The sequence below is a fragment of the Pipra filicauda genome, unplaced genomic scaffold (genome assembly GCF_003945595.2).
Source record: "Pipra filicauda isolate LSUMZ 115617 unplaced genomic scaffold, ASM394559v2 scaffold561_size491250_pilon, whole genome shotgun sequence".
In the NCBI taxonomy this organism is placed as follows: domain Eukaryota; kingdom Metazoa; phylum Chordata; class Aves; order Passeriformes; family Pipridae; genus Pipra; species Pipra filicauda.
Genome location: NW_024104711.1, coordinates 198,414 through 214,039, shown reverse-complemented (window position 1 = coordinate 214,039; position 15,626 = coordinate 198,414). Strand labels below are relative to the sequence as shown.

The following is a 15,626-nucleotide window of genomic DNA, read 5'->3' as shown; positions in this document are numbered from 1 at the left end:
TAGCTACACTTCTATAGAAGAAAAGCGAACTCCCTGAAGGAGAGAAGACTGGCCTGGCAAAACAACTCCTTCCTCTGGAGGGATGAAAGCGGACAACTGCAGATCAGAGCCTGGCCCAGATAATGTTAAGTTTGCACCAAGTTCTCCCCTTGACCAAGTCAGCCTGAAATCAACACTTAAGCTTCTGTGAGTAGCTGGAACACTGAATATGTGTCATCCGTTTGTCCTGGTTTAAGGGAAGGGGGGAGTAAAAAAAAGAAAAGGGATAAAAAAAAAATTCAGACTGGGTTTTCTTATAAATAGCACATGGGAGACAGCTCAGCTCAGGAGGTGGCTGCAGAGCTGGCAGCACTAGACAGGATCTCCTGAACAAAAAAAAATCCAGGAAATCCGCAGTGTCACTTCTCCCCACAATTGATTTTAAATGAGCTTATCCTTGCACTTGGTACACGAGGAAGAAGAAACTTCCTGGCTACGATGGGGGGAAACACAGTTATTAATAGCATCACAATGAGCAAGTATCAGAAGTTATGTTGCAGCCCTGGAAGATCTTGGCTGGATCATGAAAATATCTGTTGCCATGGCAGTAATTGCTATACATGGTAACAGTGAACACTGGGGTGAGAACAATTCACTTTTTGATTTGGTGCCCATAACAAGTTGCTTTTGTTTTCTTTCACCAAAACCCCAAGCGTTTATTAGCTTGCATTCAGTCCAAAACTGAGCTTTTCACTTTCAGCAGTGGCAAGGAAGACAGCAAGAAAAGGGCAGATTCAGGAAGACAGCAAAGCAGGCAGCGCTCTCCCTGTCCTTCAGCAATGGCAGGGCTGATGGATTGGGGCAGAGATCTGGACCACATTCAACTTCACTTTTTATCTGATGTCCACCTAGACAGTCTTTGTCTGCCTCCAGTACACAGTATTTGCCACAGATAAAAAAAAAAAAAAAAAGAGCAAAAATCTGCACAGGCACTTAAAGTAAGGACTCTTCCAAGATGGGAAGACCTGACATTCAATATCCCATGTGGCAGCAGACCACAATGGTGTCGTGACACTCTCATTCTGTCCTTTGCTCCCCTCTTGGCTGTTCCCAGCCTCCTCTTCCCTTCCTGCAGCGCTGCCGAGCACCAGCTGATACTTTCCAGAAACACCTGCTACCCTCAATTCATTCCTGAATTTCAGTGCTCAGAATTTCTTCCCTCGTTTGCTCAGAGCACATCACTGCACTCATCGACACCGCACACTCTTCCCCAGCCATTGCTTTCATCCCCATTTCTAGGTCAGGTACAAACCCTGCAAGTAGCAGAGATCCCAGCCTGGCTCCCCCAGAACTTCCCTCCACTGCGAAGTCTGACAATCTACTCCTTATCTTCATTAACTATTTATTCACCCACACATCCCAGGATGCACTTTTCCTTGATACCCCATGCTGAAACCTTTCAGAGAGGTTCACTAGACCACTCCACTTGATCACCCCTGCCATGTGCTTGCAAACATCTTCCAAACACCACTGGAGTCACGTGGCTCAGTTTTGGTCTACAAAAGCCATACTGGCTCTTCTCCAGCATTTCACACCTATATACATTCCCACTTAATGTTGGTTTCTGGAAACTTTCAAAAATGTAAGACACATATCTTTGGTGAAACCAACTGTCCCTCCATTCTGTCTACAGGGGAGACACGAGGAGAAGTTTGCTAGGCAGAGCATGTGAGCCCAGTCATGCCCTTTCTCCATATTCTCCCTCATTCCTCCAGAATCCACGCATGTATTACAGATGCTAAAGGCACACCACTGGCTGTTATCCTAATAACTGTTTCAGACTGGCTGCCCATAAGTTTACCCAAACACTTTTTCAACCTGCTGATGCCTTTTGCATTCAAAACCCCCAAGAACAACGAATTCAGAAGTTCATCACACATTGTGTAAAATAAACGGCCTTCCCCCTACCTGCTCTAAACCAATCTCCTTTAGGTTTCATCGATGCCATTCTAGGGCCACAAGACCTGGTAGAAAAAAATTCAACTTAATCATAAAAAGGGAAAACATTGTACCCATCTTTAAAAAGGGTGGAAAGGAGGGCCCTGGGAACTGCCCTGTCAGCCTCACCTTTGCACCTCAGAACATCATGAACAGAGCCTCCCAGAAGCTCTGCTGAGGCATGGAGGACAGGGAGGTGATTTGGGACAGCCAGCACAGCTTCACCAAGGGTGAGTCCTGCCTGATCAACCCAGTGGCTTTCTATGAGGGGGTAACTCCAGCAGTGGGCAAGGGAAGGGTCACTGTCACTAAATTATGGATGTCATTTATCTGGACTTCCGTAAAGCCTTGGACACAGACCCCCACAACATCCTTTTCTCTCCAAACTGGAGAGTGATGGATTTGATGAGTAGACTGTTGGAGAAGAAAGTGGTTGGACGGTCACATCCAGAGGGTTGTGGTCAACGGCTCAGAGTCCCAGTGGGCATCATCGACCAGTGGTGTCCCTCAGGGGTCTGTATTGGGACCAGTGTTGTTTAATATCTTCATTAATGACACAGATGAAGGGATCAAGTGCACCCTCAGCAAATTTGCAGATGACACCAAGCTGAGGGTGTAGGTCACACACCTGAAGGACAGGGCCACCCAGAGGGACATGGACAAGCTCAACAAGTTGCCCATGGGAATCTCATGAGGTATAACAAAGTGCTGGGGCTGCACCTGGGTCAGCCCTGGTACCAATCCAGGCTGGGGGATGAACTGACTGAGAGCAGCCCTGGGGAGGACTTGGGGGTGCTGGTGGGTGAGAGGCTGGACATGCCCTGGCCATGGGCACTGGGCTCATCTCCAGCAGTGTGGGCAGCAGGGAGAGAGGGGGATTCTGCACCTCTACTCTGCTCTGGTGAGACCTCCCCCTGCAGTGCTGCTTCCACCACAGGAAGGACATGGAGCTGTTGGAGCGACTCCAGAGGAGGCCACCAGGATGATCAGAGGGATAGAGCAGCTGTGAGGAAAGGCTGAGAGAGTTGGGTTTGTTCAGCCTGGAGAGGAGAAGGCTTTGGGGTGACATAATTGTGGCCTTCCTGTACCTGAAGGAGATTTACAAGAAAGATGGAGAGGGACGTTTTACAAGAGATGTAGTGACAGGACAAGGAGGAATGGATTCAAACTGAAAGAGAGTAGGTTTAGATTAGATTTTAGGAGGAAGTTCTTTGCCTGTGAGGGTGGTGAGGCCCTGGCACAAGTTGCCCAGAGAAGCTGTGGCTGCCCCTGTCTTGGAAGTGTTTAAGGCCAAGCTGGATAGAGCTCTGAGCAACCTAGTCTAGTGGAAGGTGTCCCTGCTCATGGCAAGGGTTTGGAACAAGATGATCTTTAAGGTCCCTTCCAACCTAAACCATTCTAAGATTCTATCACCTTCATGACTTTGCATACCTTGATCATATGCTATGTCAGACTTTTGCAAACCAAGGAGTCACAACTTTTATGCTCTCTCCTCATAAGGTAGCTGCTCTGTCCCTTAGTAATTTTAATTGTCTTCACTGCAGTCTCTCCAACCCCACTGTCCTTCTCATGATGCAGAAATCAGAACTGCACTCAGCCTCCAAGACATGAACAAGGTGTTAGAGAGGGTCAAAATGCTTTGACTCTCTGCTTTGTTATTAACTCCCAAAATTGACTGGCTTCTTTGACCAACACCGGAGACAGAACTGATGATTTCAGACAACCATCAATGACGACTCTGAGCTCCTTGCTGAGCTGTAACCACTAGTTCCAGGTTGAGCATCAAACAGGCCCAGTACAGATCATTTTTCCTCTGTGGCTTCAACACATTTTCCGACACTGAAGCTTACCTGTCACATATTGGTCCACTTGCTTGGTTCTGTGAGGCCCTTCTGGATTTCCTCACCTTCAGTGAGGTATCCAGCCACATGCAGAAGCTGAGGATCCTCTGCAAACCTGGGAAGTTCACTGCACCCCTGGATGCCTGAGGGCACCCACAGGATGCAAACCAGTCCCAGCACCAGTCTCTTGGGCCTCACTGCTGATTCTTATCCAGGCAGCCCTACCCTTTGCAGTCTATGCTTTCACCAGCTCTCAGTCCAGAACAAGACTTTGCCTCCATGCTCACGGCAACTTTGTCTCTTAAAAGCCTTTGGCAGAGAACCTTTGTTTGAAAACAAAGATACATGAAGCCTACTGGCCCTGCTCACCAACCTCCAGCAGGTCTGTGAGGCAGGGCTTGCCTTTACATTACTGCTAACAAGCAGCTGTGCCTGGCGATGCCTTTAGTGACCTTGTTCTTCATTGCAGAGGCCTGGACACAGGGGTCAGACCCAACAGTCCATGGAGCCCTGAATCCCCCCCACAGCCCTTCCCTAGCAGTGCACCCGGGACAGACACTGAGTCACCTGTTGTCACTTCCCCGATTTCCTCAAGATTCCCCACTTTTAAAAATGCCACTGCATTTGGCACCACCACTTTCTGTGATACCAAGGGCACTTTAGCAGCAGGATACACATGAAAGTATTTCAGCAATTTCAGTTTTAAGATCCTATGGCACTCTTGACTAAGCGCTATCTGGTCCTTTCAGTTTCTTATCAGTTCCTCTGTTTGCTCTAAAGTTATTTCTACTGAGGATCAATGCAAGAACTTCTCAGGCAGCTCTTCTGTAGCAAGATTGTAGTTTACAAAGCTCCTCCACAGGAGTCAAGTTGGCCAAAACATGGTTTAGATTTTTTTGCGATGGCTTTATCTTCTGTGCCTTTCACACCTCGATCTCTTCTGCTGCCAGTTTCCAAAAGACTTCTGATGCATTTGAAAGTTAATCATAGCTGGCAAATTCACTCTTCAAAAGTCTTACTCTGGCCTGCCCTATTTTGATTTTAATCTATTGAAATATATAGGTTTTTTGGTCTTCTTGTTTGGATACAGCTTCCCCTTTTTGGTCAACCTCTCTCTCATTCCATCATCCTTCCTTTCCCTGCACATTTCCTTTTGATTTTTGTCTTTGTTTAAAAGGAGGAGAAAAAAAGTCTGATCTGTTCTTGGTGGAGGTATGCATTCCTTCTGAGTTGCTACTGTCATGACCAAATAACTTCCATGCCACCTCTGTTCCTATCAGCTACTCTTTAGCAGAGAGACAGATCTCAAGGCTCTAACATGACAACAGACAGCCCTCTTTTAGCAGACTCAGGAGTAAACACCAGCTCTGTGGCAGGGCAGACAAGTCTCCTTAACTTTATTTTTATGCTGCCAGCCATAAAGAACCCATCATAACCCCACGCTCAGAGTTACCATGACTGTTCCTGGGCACCTATGTACTGAGTTTCACAGGTAACTGCATATTCTCAGTTTCCAGATGTCCAAACTAAGATGTGTTTCCAGCTGGAAACATGTTACACAACCAAAGCACCTCCTGAGGCACCCACCAGATGAAAGGCAGAGGGGTCAAGGCTCCACCTTCCCAGGGGGAATACAGGACCACATCGAAGGGCAGGCAAGATTCCAAGAGAGCAGCGCCCTGTAGCAACATCTCCCTTCCAGGGGACTGCCACAGCTTGGACCTTCTCCCTTGTTTATTTTTGGCACTGCTGAGTGCATAGAGCTGCAGCCAAGGTCAGGACCAGCAGGACCTTGGCAGAAGCTGTGCAAGGGACAAGAGGCTGGGCCCAGCGGCCACCAAACTGCCAAAAAGGTTTAGTCACCAACAGGTTTGAACCTAAAAAAATAAAAAAATTCATGGATCAATTCTTGCCTGAAGCACAGTAAAAATGAGGATTGCATCTCCCAGCTGTTCATTCCCCTTCTCATCTGCTGTCACAGCTTAGCAGGTGTGAAGTTGAAAGATGAAGCCCGATACTCTCCCGCACCTCGAGCAGCACAGACAGCTCTGCTGTGACAAGGAGGGGCTGGCTGAACACCCCCCAAGAGCACCCAGTTCTCAGTTAAACATTGCTCTCTGCCCATGGGCCCACAAACTGCCTGCCCTGACGACAGGCTGTGCTTCCCAGAGGACACATGGAGCAGTCCAAGCTCCAGCACGGACACATCTCGCTGTTCAAACTGTTTATGCTCACAGACGGCATTTGCCTTGCCCAGGGCAAAAAGCCACACCATTAGGAGGCTTTACAGCTACAGGACTATGGGCAAATGCCAGGAAACAGACCCCAAATGGTAATTTCAGGGGAATACTCTCAATTCATGTAAAGTCCCTCAAATCTCTGCAGTCCATGAAACCTCTGGGTTTAACCCAGGTCCAGCTGGGACATGAAGGGCAAGACAGCAGCACCGCTGGCAGCTCCATGACAAATCTGTTTGTTCTCTGACCACCCCCACACATTTGCTTGAAGAAATGGCTACTGCTGTGAATAGCAGTGGCTTGAGCAGGACAATAAGAATGAACTGCGTGCCCTCCTCCGCCTGAGCCAAGGGCCTGCCCGTGCCATTCCTGGGGGCCCAGCTCCGCTTTGGGCAGGCGCCACATGCGCTGCCAGGACCAGGGTAACAGAGCCCTCATAGCAGCTGCAGTGGCTATTTTATTTCACACCCAGAGTACAAGATGTACGTTGTATCAGGAGACGCTCTGGAATAGGAAACTGTGCTCTTCCCCAAAGAGCCTCCGCTGCAGCCCAAAATCAACATGTTCCAAGCTCAGCTCACCTCCCTAAGCACCCAGGCCAGGCAGGGACAAGCACGTCAAAACACTGGAAGATGCTCATTTTCACATTTTGAGCTGATGTCTGGGTTGTTTCACTGAGCCATTTGGTGATCACCACGCTGTTCACCCTTTTCCACCTGCAGTCTGTGCTTCCTGCTCCAGAGACAGCGGGGTGGACAAAGCAGCCCAAGGTGAAGCAAGCACTTCACAGCGAGCACACCTTGCACCACACTCTGGGCTACCAAAGGGCTTTCCCCTCACAAACAGCTCTCACAGCTCAGCAGCAGCTTTCCTTATCCAAACAGAGACAAAAGTGAGTGATTTCATCCCTCCATGGCCAAATGAGGTTTAAGCACACAAGTGCTCAGCCGTTCAGAGGCAGCGCTGGGTGGCTGCTGCTGTGCTGCCATCGCACCCCGGGAGGCTGCCTCGCTGGGGAAGAGTTATGGGGAGTCAGAGAGGCTGAAATCACTGACATGGCCCTCTCTGCCTGACTCATCTAGCCCTCCCTGTTTCAAGAACAAGATCAACCCAAAGAAGCATCCCTACTAAAGGAAGCTCTGCCCACAGCACCTCTCTGCCAGCCTCCCTCTTGCAGCGTGGTTTGGAATTCAAGGCCAAAGTCCCCCCTGCAGCACAGTACCCAAAGCTGGCCTGATGGAGAATGGGAGAGGGAATGGGATGATAAGATCATGCCACACTAAAATCAGAGTGTAGGATTCGATGATGTGCTGCTGCTGGAAGGAGGGGATCCCCTCCATGGCCCTGTCTCACTCTTTCCCATCCCCAGCACTCGTCACACAAGGACAGTGGAGCTCCCCAAATCCCGCACTGAGCTAATTCAGCTTGCTAAGTAAGAGCAGATGGTTTTCTCTTGCTTGAGTGAACTCGACCATTCCGGTCATGGGACCCAAGGCCAGAAGAAAAAAAGAATGGCAGTGCATAGCTTCACCTCCAGATCATCACTGCCTTTCTTATCTTTTGTGCTTGTTGCCATCCCAAAACAGACTTCTGCTCTGGAAGAGTCTTCAGTCTCCAGAACCTCAAACCTCTGGTTTAGACTAATTTCACATTATAGCCATAGTGAATGTAGACTGGATTGTCAGTCTACTCACCAGGCATTTCCTAAGCAGCTTCTAAACCCACTGTACAGAAAGGAGCATGGCGATTGCTTTTCACCCTCATTTTCAGTGATTTTAAAACTAATTTAATGAAAATTAAAGTAGTTTGTTTCAGGGCAAGCTCTCTAAGGAGTTTCCAAACCAAAACTGCAACTCTTCTACCATTTGTGCACTTACTCAGGACTGCAGATGAGAGCCCAAGGGCAGCACCAACCCAACTGCCACAACCCTACTTTCTTCACACTCATTTTACTGTGCTGATTAAATACAACTCAGCCATATCCCAGCCAGGCTATTCATGGTATTACAAGGGTATAAACTGCTACAAAAATGTATCTCCAAATTACAACATGCTTAGCATCTGTCCTCAGGCCTACATTAAACACTCCTCATGCCGGCTGCACTCCAGGCTCTGCACCTCAGCCACAGCCCTTTCATCCCTCTTTGCTTCACTTGATGTTGACTGGTAATGATCAAGAATTCAGAAAACACTTGGAGCTTCTCCTCTTATCTTGGAAAGTCTAATAAAAAACCTCCCAAACGTAACTACTGGAGCTGGGGAGCAAAGAAAAGCTAAACGGTGTGGCTGATACACAGCTGGATACTTGTAGCTATCAAAGGACTATCAAAGAACTACAATGGACACAAGGAGGAAACAGGTGCCGGACCAGAAGAGGACCAAATATGGCATTTGCAGTTTTACAACAAAGCGGACCTTGAGTTACTGTTTAAGCACTTACAAGGAAGACTCAGCACCTTTCTTTCCAGGCAAGACTACACAGCACAGCTCACCCACTGCATCCCCTGGGACTGTATGTAATTATTCAGCTGTAAAATCTCTTATGATAACTTTATCTGACTTGACTTTGTTACTGAAAATATTTTACACCAATTCATCCTTCTAACCTGAGCACTGGCTACTCCTACACTTGAAAACTCACGCACAATACATTGCACTGCTTCACAGTCAAAAACCCAAGACAGCTGAACTCCATGTGGTCGAAGGGGATTTGCTGAGCTCAGTCTCAGTTCATCAGGCAGTATTGTGCAGGGCTTTTCTTGGTATCACTGTTGATGAAGACAGTAAGCCTCTTTGTTTATTTTTTCCCCAGAAGCACGAGCAAAAGCAAACAGAAAAACCAGACCTACAGAACAAATAGGTTATCCCTGCTACAGAGCACCTGGCCCTGGGCAACCAGTTCGTGATGTCCACGATGACACAAAATCCCACAACATTAAGTCTTTTCTGCCTCTGTAACAGGTTTCCAGCCAAAAAGCAGCAACCTTGTTTGCCCAGGTAGGAATCAGCCCCATCTGTCAAAGCCAAGTGCTTTATGGCAGCATCCCACAGTTGCAAAGTCACACACACACCAGTGAGCCCAGCACAGGTCTGGGGGGGACTCTTCCTGCTTGGCTTGTTTGCTTTTGGTAGAAACCCTGGTTTTTTGGTACAAACCCTGCAGCTAAGAAAAAGGTTGGTTTAGAGGGGCCCAGGACTGCTCTGCTTCAGGCTGAGACAGGAACACACAGCAAGTCTAGGGAGCACAGGGTGCTCCCCATCACCTTCATCCCGTGTCAGAGTGGTCACCACTGAGGAAGGCAAAGTGCAGCAAGAGCTTGGATCAGGGAGCTGGGCACAAGCACAATACAAGAGGGGTAAGAAAATACACCCTCTGTGTAGAACCAGCCTTCTATTTGCCTCTGGTGGTTGATGAAGGTGCCAACGAATCATTTTATTCAAACCTCTCTATTTCAGAAGTTCCCCAGCACTCTGCAGCATAAAGCCTTCAGTGGAATTTCATACAAGACCTTAAGTCCAGAGAGACAAAAGAGCCTGAAAAACATTATCTCAGCATCTCCAGTTCTTTTGCCTTCCAGGGTGTTTTTTTCAGGGGGAATTTTTCTAAAGTTGATATTATCCAGCCCAAGTCCCTTCTTTTTGCCTGAAGCATGTAGTAGTGGGAGGCCATGTCTCCTTGAGCTGCTACATAAACCATACCAACACTCCCCTAGGGAACACGGAGTCTTTTCCCTCTCCCATGCTTCACTGCAAGCAAACAATCTGGATCTTCAGCACTCTCATTTCCAAATCTCTTTTGGCTGTGTGCATTACATAACCAAAAAAATGGCAGCTCACAACACACAAAGAAAAATGCTTGGGAGAGTAGCTGGAAGATGGTCGACACCAGCAACACTGGAATTCACTGGGCAACACTCAACTAGAAATATAAAGGACTTAATCCTTACAGCACTAACCTCAAACCCTCAGAACAGTAATTAGGATGAGAGAATATATCCCAAATAATGGTATTTCCGTTCTCCCATGAGACAAGACGAAGTGCAAAAAAATTTTCTCTTGACCTAAAGTGTGTTGTTCCAGATGCATGAGCCAGATGGACCTCATGGCTGCTGCTTTAGTTAATACTTTCCTGCTACTCCAAAAACTGACTACTTTAAGAAACTATCCAAAGCAGAAGACTACTCTTCCTCATGAAAAGTATAAAACCCATCAAACAGACAGCTTGCTGCAGTAGACACTCATGATTGAGCTATTAAAAAGCACAAGAAATTGCTTGCTCATTAAAGCTGTCTTTCCTACAAGGGAAAGGCCTTCCTGTGCACCTTGGCAAAGGCAGGAACTAACACCAAAAGTGTAAGTAATGACAGCAGAACTCAGAAACCCTCTGTGAATCCAGCTATCACCACATCTCAGCGCCTGCCCTGAGATGTGGAATTTATTTTTATTACAAATAAGAGGCACTGCATGAACTATTTGAATCTGCCCAGAGGACTTTTCAAAGAAACACGAGCATATACGTGTCACAACAAGGCACAAATAATTGCGCTCCACCTGGGAAGGACTGAGGGAGCCTAAATGGAGCACTTCAAATTCTGACGTATTTATTTGCTGAAAGCTTGCAAGCATCTCCTCCTAATTGCATCATCCACCGAGAAAGCCTTTTGGGTAGTACAACAGGAATGGAAACACTGGGAAAGGAGACCACAGGGAAGGAGGAAACACTCCTTCTTTCCTTTGAACTTCTGATTAGTTTCCATTAGAAGACTCTGGTGTGTCTGAAGGCGTTTCCCATGGACCAGGCTTTATCTACATAGAGTCAAACACTGGTACTGAAGGCACAACAGACTCCTGGCTTCACTTAAAGCCAGTCAGTCTTTCACCCCTAAACCACTTCATCCCAAGGGAACTGCCCTGGCAAGCTCACCAACAGCTCCAGCAGCATGTTCAGAGGAGCAGGGATGACAGGAGTGCGTGGCAGATACCAGGCTTGCTGACAACCTCTCCCACCTGCACTTATCTCCACTGATTTTAGAGAGCTAATAGGGGCGTTTGCTACACCAGCTCATTTACTACCAAGTGAACTACCACAACACTCATCCAGGAAAAGACAAGAGCAGGACAACCTGCTGGGGGATAGGGGCTTGTCCTGTGGTCACAGGCACCTACAGAGAGGGTGCTTATTCATGGGCTTATTTAAGCCAGTTAAGAAGAGGGTAAACCAGAACAGGGCACATAGACCCAGTTCAGAGGACGTGGAAGGCTCTGCACTGCACAACAGCAGGAGGTTTGGATGCCCTGCCAAAACCAGTAGACCCTATGCTGCAAAGCCACAGCTGAGCTCAGACACAAAGAGCCCATCAGCAACTCCAGGGCAGGCTGATGAAGTGTCAAAGCTTTCACTCATTCCTAACTTAAAGCTTCTAAAAAACAGAAACTAGTGTTCATGCAAAGGCAAATTAAAGCCTGAATTAATCTGAATTAACTAAACACAACAAACTTATACTCAAAAAATGCAAGATTCAATAACAAAATTAAGAGCCTTCATTGTAATCACAATAAAGCACACAAATCCTTTACATTTTGTATTAATCAAATTAAAATGGCCAGCCAGACTAGCAGGTTTCCTGCTGAACAAGCACACTCAGTAACATTCCCAGTCCTCCCACCCAGTTAACAGGACTTCAGCAACCCCAGTATTTCTGTGCAGGCTGGAAGATCTCCCTCCACGCACATCCCAACGCTGTTTAATTCAAACAGCCAAAACCATGCTGCTAAAACAGCAGGGCCAAACTGAAAAGCTTTCTTCTCTAGAGGTAAATAGCAACCAAGTAGTATTCTTACTGAAGCATTTACCTGTCAGGAAATATAGATACGACATGTTCTTTTATTACTTCAAAGAAAGGGTTCATGAAGATGAATATTTATTAAATGGCACTGCCAAGGGAAAAAAACAACCCACCCTCATGGGCCAGAATCCTACAGCAGTTCATGCTTTGTTATCTTTAAATACAGAAGTAATTCCATTAAAGCTTATTCTATGCATGTAACAGTCTTTCCCACAGTACCTCAGCAATGCTAATAACTCTTCCTCTGTGGCTCTAAAAGAACCCCTGCTCCCTGGTTTACAAAACTTTACCCGGTTGCAAGCAGGCAGTTACCCCAATCCTGTAAAGTCAGCCCCAAAAGAATGGCAAGATGGATTTAAAAAAAGCCTCAAAGCTCAGACACCAATACAATGAAATCTGCAATACTCTTACCCCTTAGGCAGCTCACTACAGGAATCTAGGGCTCTCCTTTCATCTTTGCACCACAGCACATTACATTTTTCTAGAGATCAAGTAAATCAGTTGAATGGGAAGCATTTGCCTTTTGTGTCCCTAGAGCAGGGCAGCCTCAGTGAGACCCATTCCGCATGTTACACGTGCACATCTCTCACAAGGATTTCCACTGCAGATCCAGTGAGGGTCAGGCTGAAGGCAGCCTCCTGCATCACAAGGGTGACCACAAAATTCTCTGTTACAAAATGTACCAGGCCAGTGTACTGAGATCTCACTGTAGCTTATGTGAACCCAGCAAAGGCCAAGACATCTGTTTCAGCTAAGCAAACCTGTTGTGAATACAGAAGGCATGTGAACTATCTGACCAAAAACCTGGCTTCAAAACCTGCATTCCTATAATCCACTGTGATCTCAGCAACACTCCAAATAGCCTCCATCCAACTGATAGGAAAGAGCTGTCTCATCAACCCAGCAAAAACCGAGCTCAAAAAGCACCAGAGACAGCCAGCTGGGATATGCTGGGATAACACGCTGAAATCCAGTGTGAGAAGCCCTGCACTGGCTAGTGCAGCGATAGCCTCCAACCTACGTGGTTTGTCAGGTTTCCCAGTTCACCCTGAAATGAGCAACCCACCACCTTGATCCCCACCTTGACAGCACCCCTGGCTGTCACAAGCAGGGAGGCAGAAGCAGATTCTGAGTTGCTGCTGCTGGAAGAGCAAGAGCATGCTGCTGTGCTCATCATTTTGCTCTGGATGAATTCTGGTACTCTTCAGCCACCCTCAAGGGGATTTGCTATCCCTTCCCAAGATGCTCCTTACAGACTAACTCAAACCATGTTCTGCTGGAGAAGATGCAAGAGAGAGAAGGGGAAGAAAATAAACCAACTTCAAATGCAAGAAAAATAAAAAATTATTCCAAACACCTTGCACTGTCACCGAGGCACTGGGCAAAACGCCAGCACAGCCCTCCCTCCTCTCCCCCAGACAACGAGAATGTGAGAAGCCAGCTGAAATCTGGTGCCTCTGGGGAGAGCCGTGCTGCAGGAATGTTAAATCGGCCGAGCTTTTAATCTAGGACGAAAAAAATGCTGGCAAAACAGCACAACAACAACTGGCATTGGCGATGGGAAGGACGGTGCCTCTGCCAGGCTCTGCACCTTCCTCCCGGCAGAGCCAAACTTAATTCAACCACTTCTGGCCGACGAGCCGAGGCACAGAGACCAGGAGGAATTCTCCTTGAATGGGGTTATTCAGAGGAGCCATAAAATCCGCCTGCGTTTGTCGGAAGCCGGATGCAGCCTGGGAAACTGGCCTAGCTACCTGGCCCTCCATTTTCACTGCCAACAGGTGATCCTGGCTGCCCACCCGCTGCCAGGTGACGAGAGAACCCTCTCCTGGTCACAGTTCTCCAGCAAACCAAGTGCAACAGCCACTCCTGCGCCCGACAGTGTTCTCACTGTCATTCTGTAAAAGTGCTTCTTTTTAAGCAAGGGGACAACCCCCGTGTGCGCCCAGCGCAGCGCCAGGAGCCCGGGCCGGGCACAGGACCCGGGTGAGCTCCCGACGAGCCGCCCGTGCCCGGCGGTGCGGGGGCACCGGCGGGGCTCCGACCCACCGGGGGGCCGGGCAGGACGGGGGGCTCTGGCCCGGGGCCGGGCCAGCTCAGTTCAGCCGAGCTCGGAGCCCGCAAACAGCCCGGTCCCGGCGGGAGCTGGGACGGTGCGGGAGGGAGTTTCCCCCGCGGACAGCCCGGGACGGCGGGAGGCGGCCCGGGACCACCGCCCGCATGAGTTTGGCGGCTCGGCTCGGCTCGGTTCGGCCCGGCCCGGCTCGGCCCGGCTCGGCTCGGGTCAGCCCGGCTCGGCTCGGGGTCAGCGGCCGCGGCTCGGCTCAGCCCGGCCCGGTTCTGCTCTGCTCAGCCAGGCCCGCTCGGCTCGGCTCGGCTCGGTCGGCTCAGCCCGGCACGGCTCGGCTCAGCCCGGCCCGGCTCGGCTCGGGTCAGCCCGGCTCGGCTCAGCTCGGCTCGGCTCAGCTCGGCTCGGGTCAGCCCGGCTCGGCTCGGTTCGCCCCAGCTCGGCTCAGCCCGGCCCGGCCCGGCTCGGCTCGGCCCTGCCGGCTCTCACCTGCGGCCGCGGCTCGCCCGGCCCCGCGCCGCCCCGGCCCCCGATCCGGGGGTGCCCCCGGCCCCTGCCCGGGCAGCGGCGGGGCCTCCCGCCCGCTGCCGCCGTTCAACAGGTGCGCGGCCGCACTCACCTCTCCGCCATGGCCGCTGTGCCATCGAGCGGGGCAGGATGTGAAACCCGATCTCGGCCCCGCCCGGGGGCGGCGCGGCCCGGCCCGGCCCGGGACCCCCGGCCGCTCCCCGGGTCCCTCTGCCGGGGGCCGCCGCGCCGGGCCGGGGCGGGGCCGGGCGGGCCGGGCGGCAGCGGCGGGGCCGCGGTTCGAGGGCAGCCCCTGGCGGCGGCGGCGGAGCCCGACCGAGCCTCGGGGGATGGAAACAAGGAGACGGGGAGCGGAGCCGGGGCTCAGTTTTGGAGCCGCTCGAGTGTTATTTGAGCTACAGGTCAATGGCGACAGTCGGCGGTCGTGACCCGTCGCGTGAGGAGACCCGCGGTCAGGGGCTGACACGCTGCCCCCCTCGGGGACCCTTGGGGAGCGGTGTTGGGGCGGCCCCAGGAACAGCCTGTGCTCGCTGCTGGATCGGGGAACCGCGGCCCCCGGCGCTGCCTCCCCCCGCCCGAGGCACACGGGGCGTCACTGGTCATGCTCTGCCCTCTGCTACTCACGGCACCCTCCAAGAGCGTGGATGGAAAGCGGCAGAACCAGCCTGGAGCATCGAGAGAAGAAAGCGTCTTTGCCTATGCTGCCTACTGGGCTGTCCCTGCTTTCAGGTGTGAGAGTACCAAACCTTTGCTCAGTCTGAGTTGTAGGGTTGCCATGCTCTGGGTTTGCCCAGTGTTCTCTTTTTTGCCCCAGCAATTTTGTCTGGGCAGATATTGTAGATTTTCTGTCTTCCTCTGTGTCCTGAGCACACAGTAGACTGGCCAGAGCTGTGCAGGAACACCAAGTGTGTCCCCAGCACATGCACAGATGGACTGGCAAGGTACAAATAGTGTAGGTTCAGAGGCCTCAGGAACAAGCAGAGCCCTGCTCCTCGGCCAGCGTGAGGAGTCTGAATGAACAAGCTATGCACTAAAGGTCAGCCCTGCTAGATCAGCTTCTGTCAGGCACCGGTTTGGAGAATGTCACTTGGCACGGTGGCATGGCAGAGCCCCTGCTATCTCAGTAACT

General features: G+C 50.3%; 1 protein-coding gene across 1 annotated transcript in view; it reads right to left on the bottom strand.

The window, feature by feature from the left end:
- The window catches only part of LOC113998064 (rho GTPase-activating protein 39-like), a 55,694-nt gene extending 40,981 nt beyond the window's left edge, over nt 1-14,713 (bottom strand). The window contains exon 1 of the mRNA XM_027740417.2: nt 14,589-14,713. Coding sequence (XP_027596218.2) covers nt 14,589-14,599 — 11 coding nt within the window. The 5' untranslated portion in view covers nt 14,600-14,713. The remainder of the gene's footprint in view (nt 1-14,588) is intronic.
- Nucleotides 14,714-15,626: the final 913 nt, after the last annotated feature.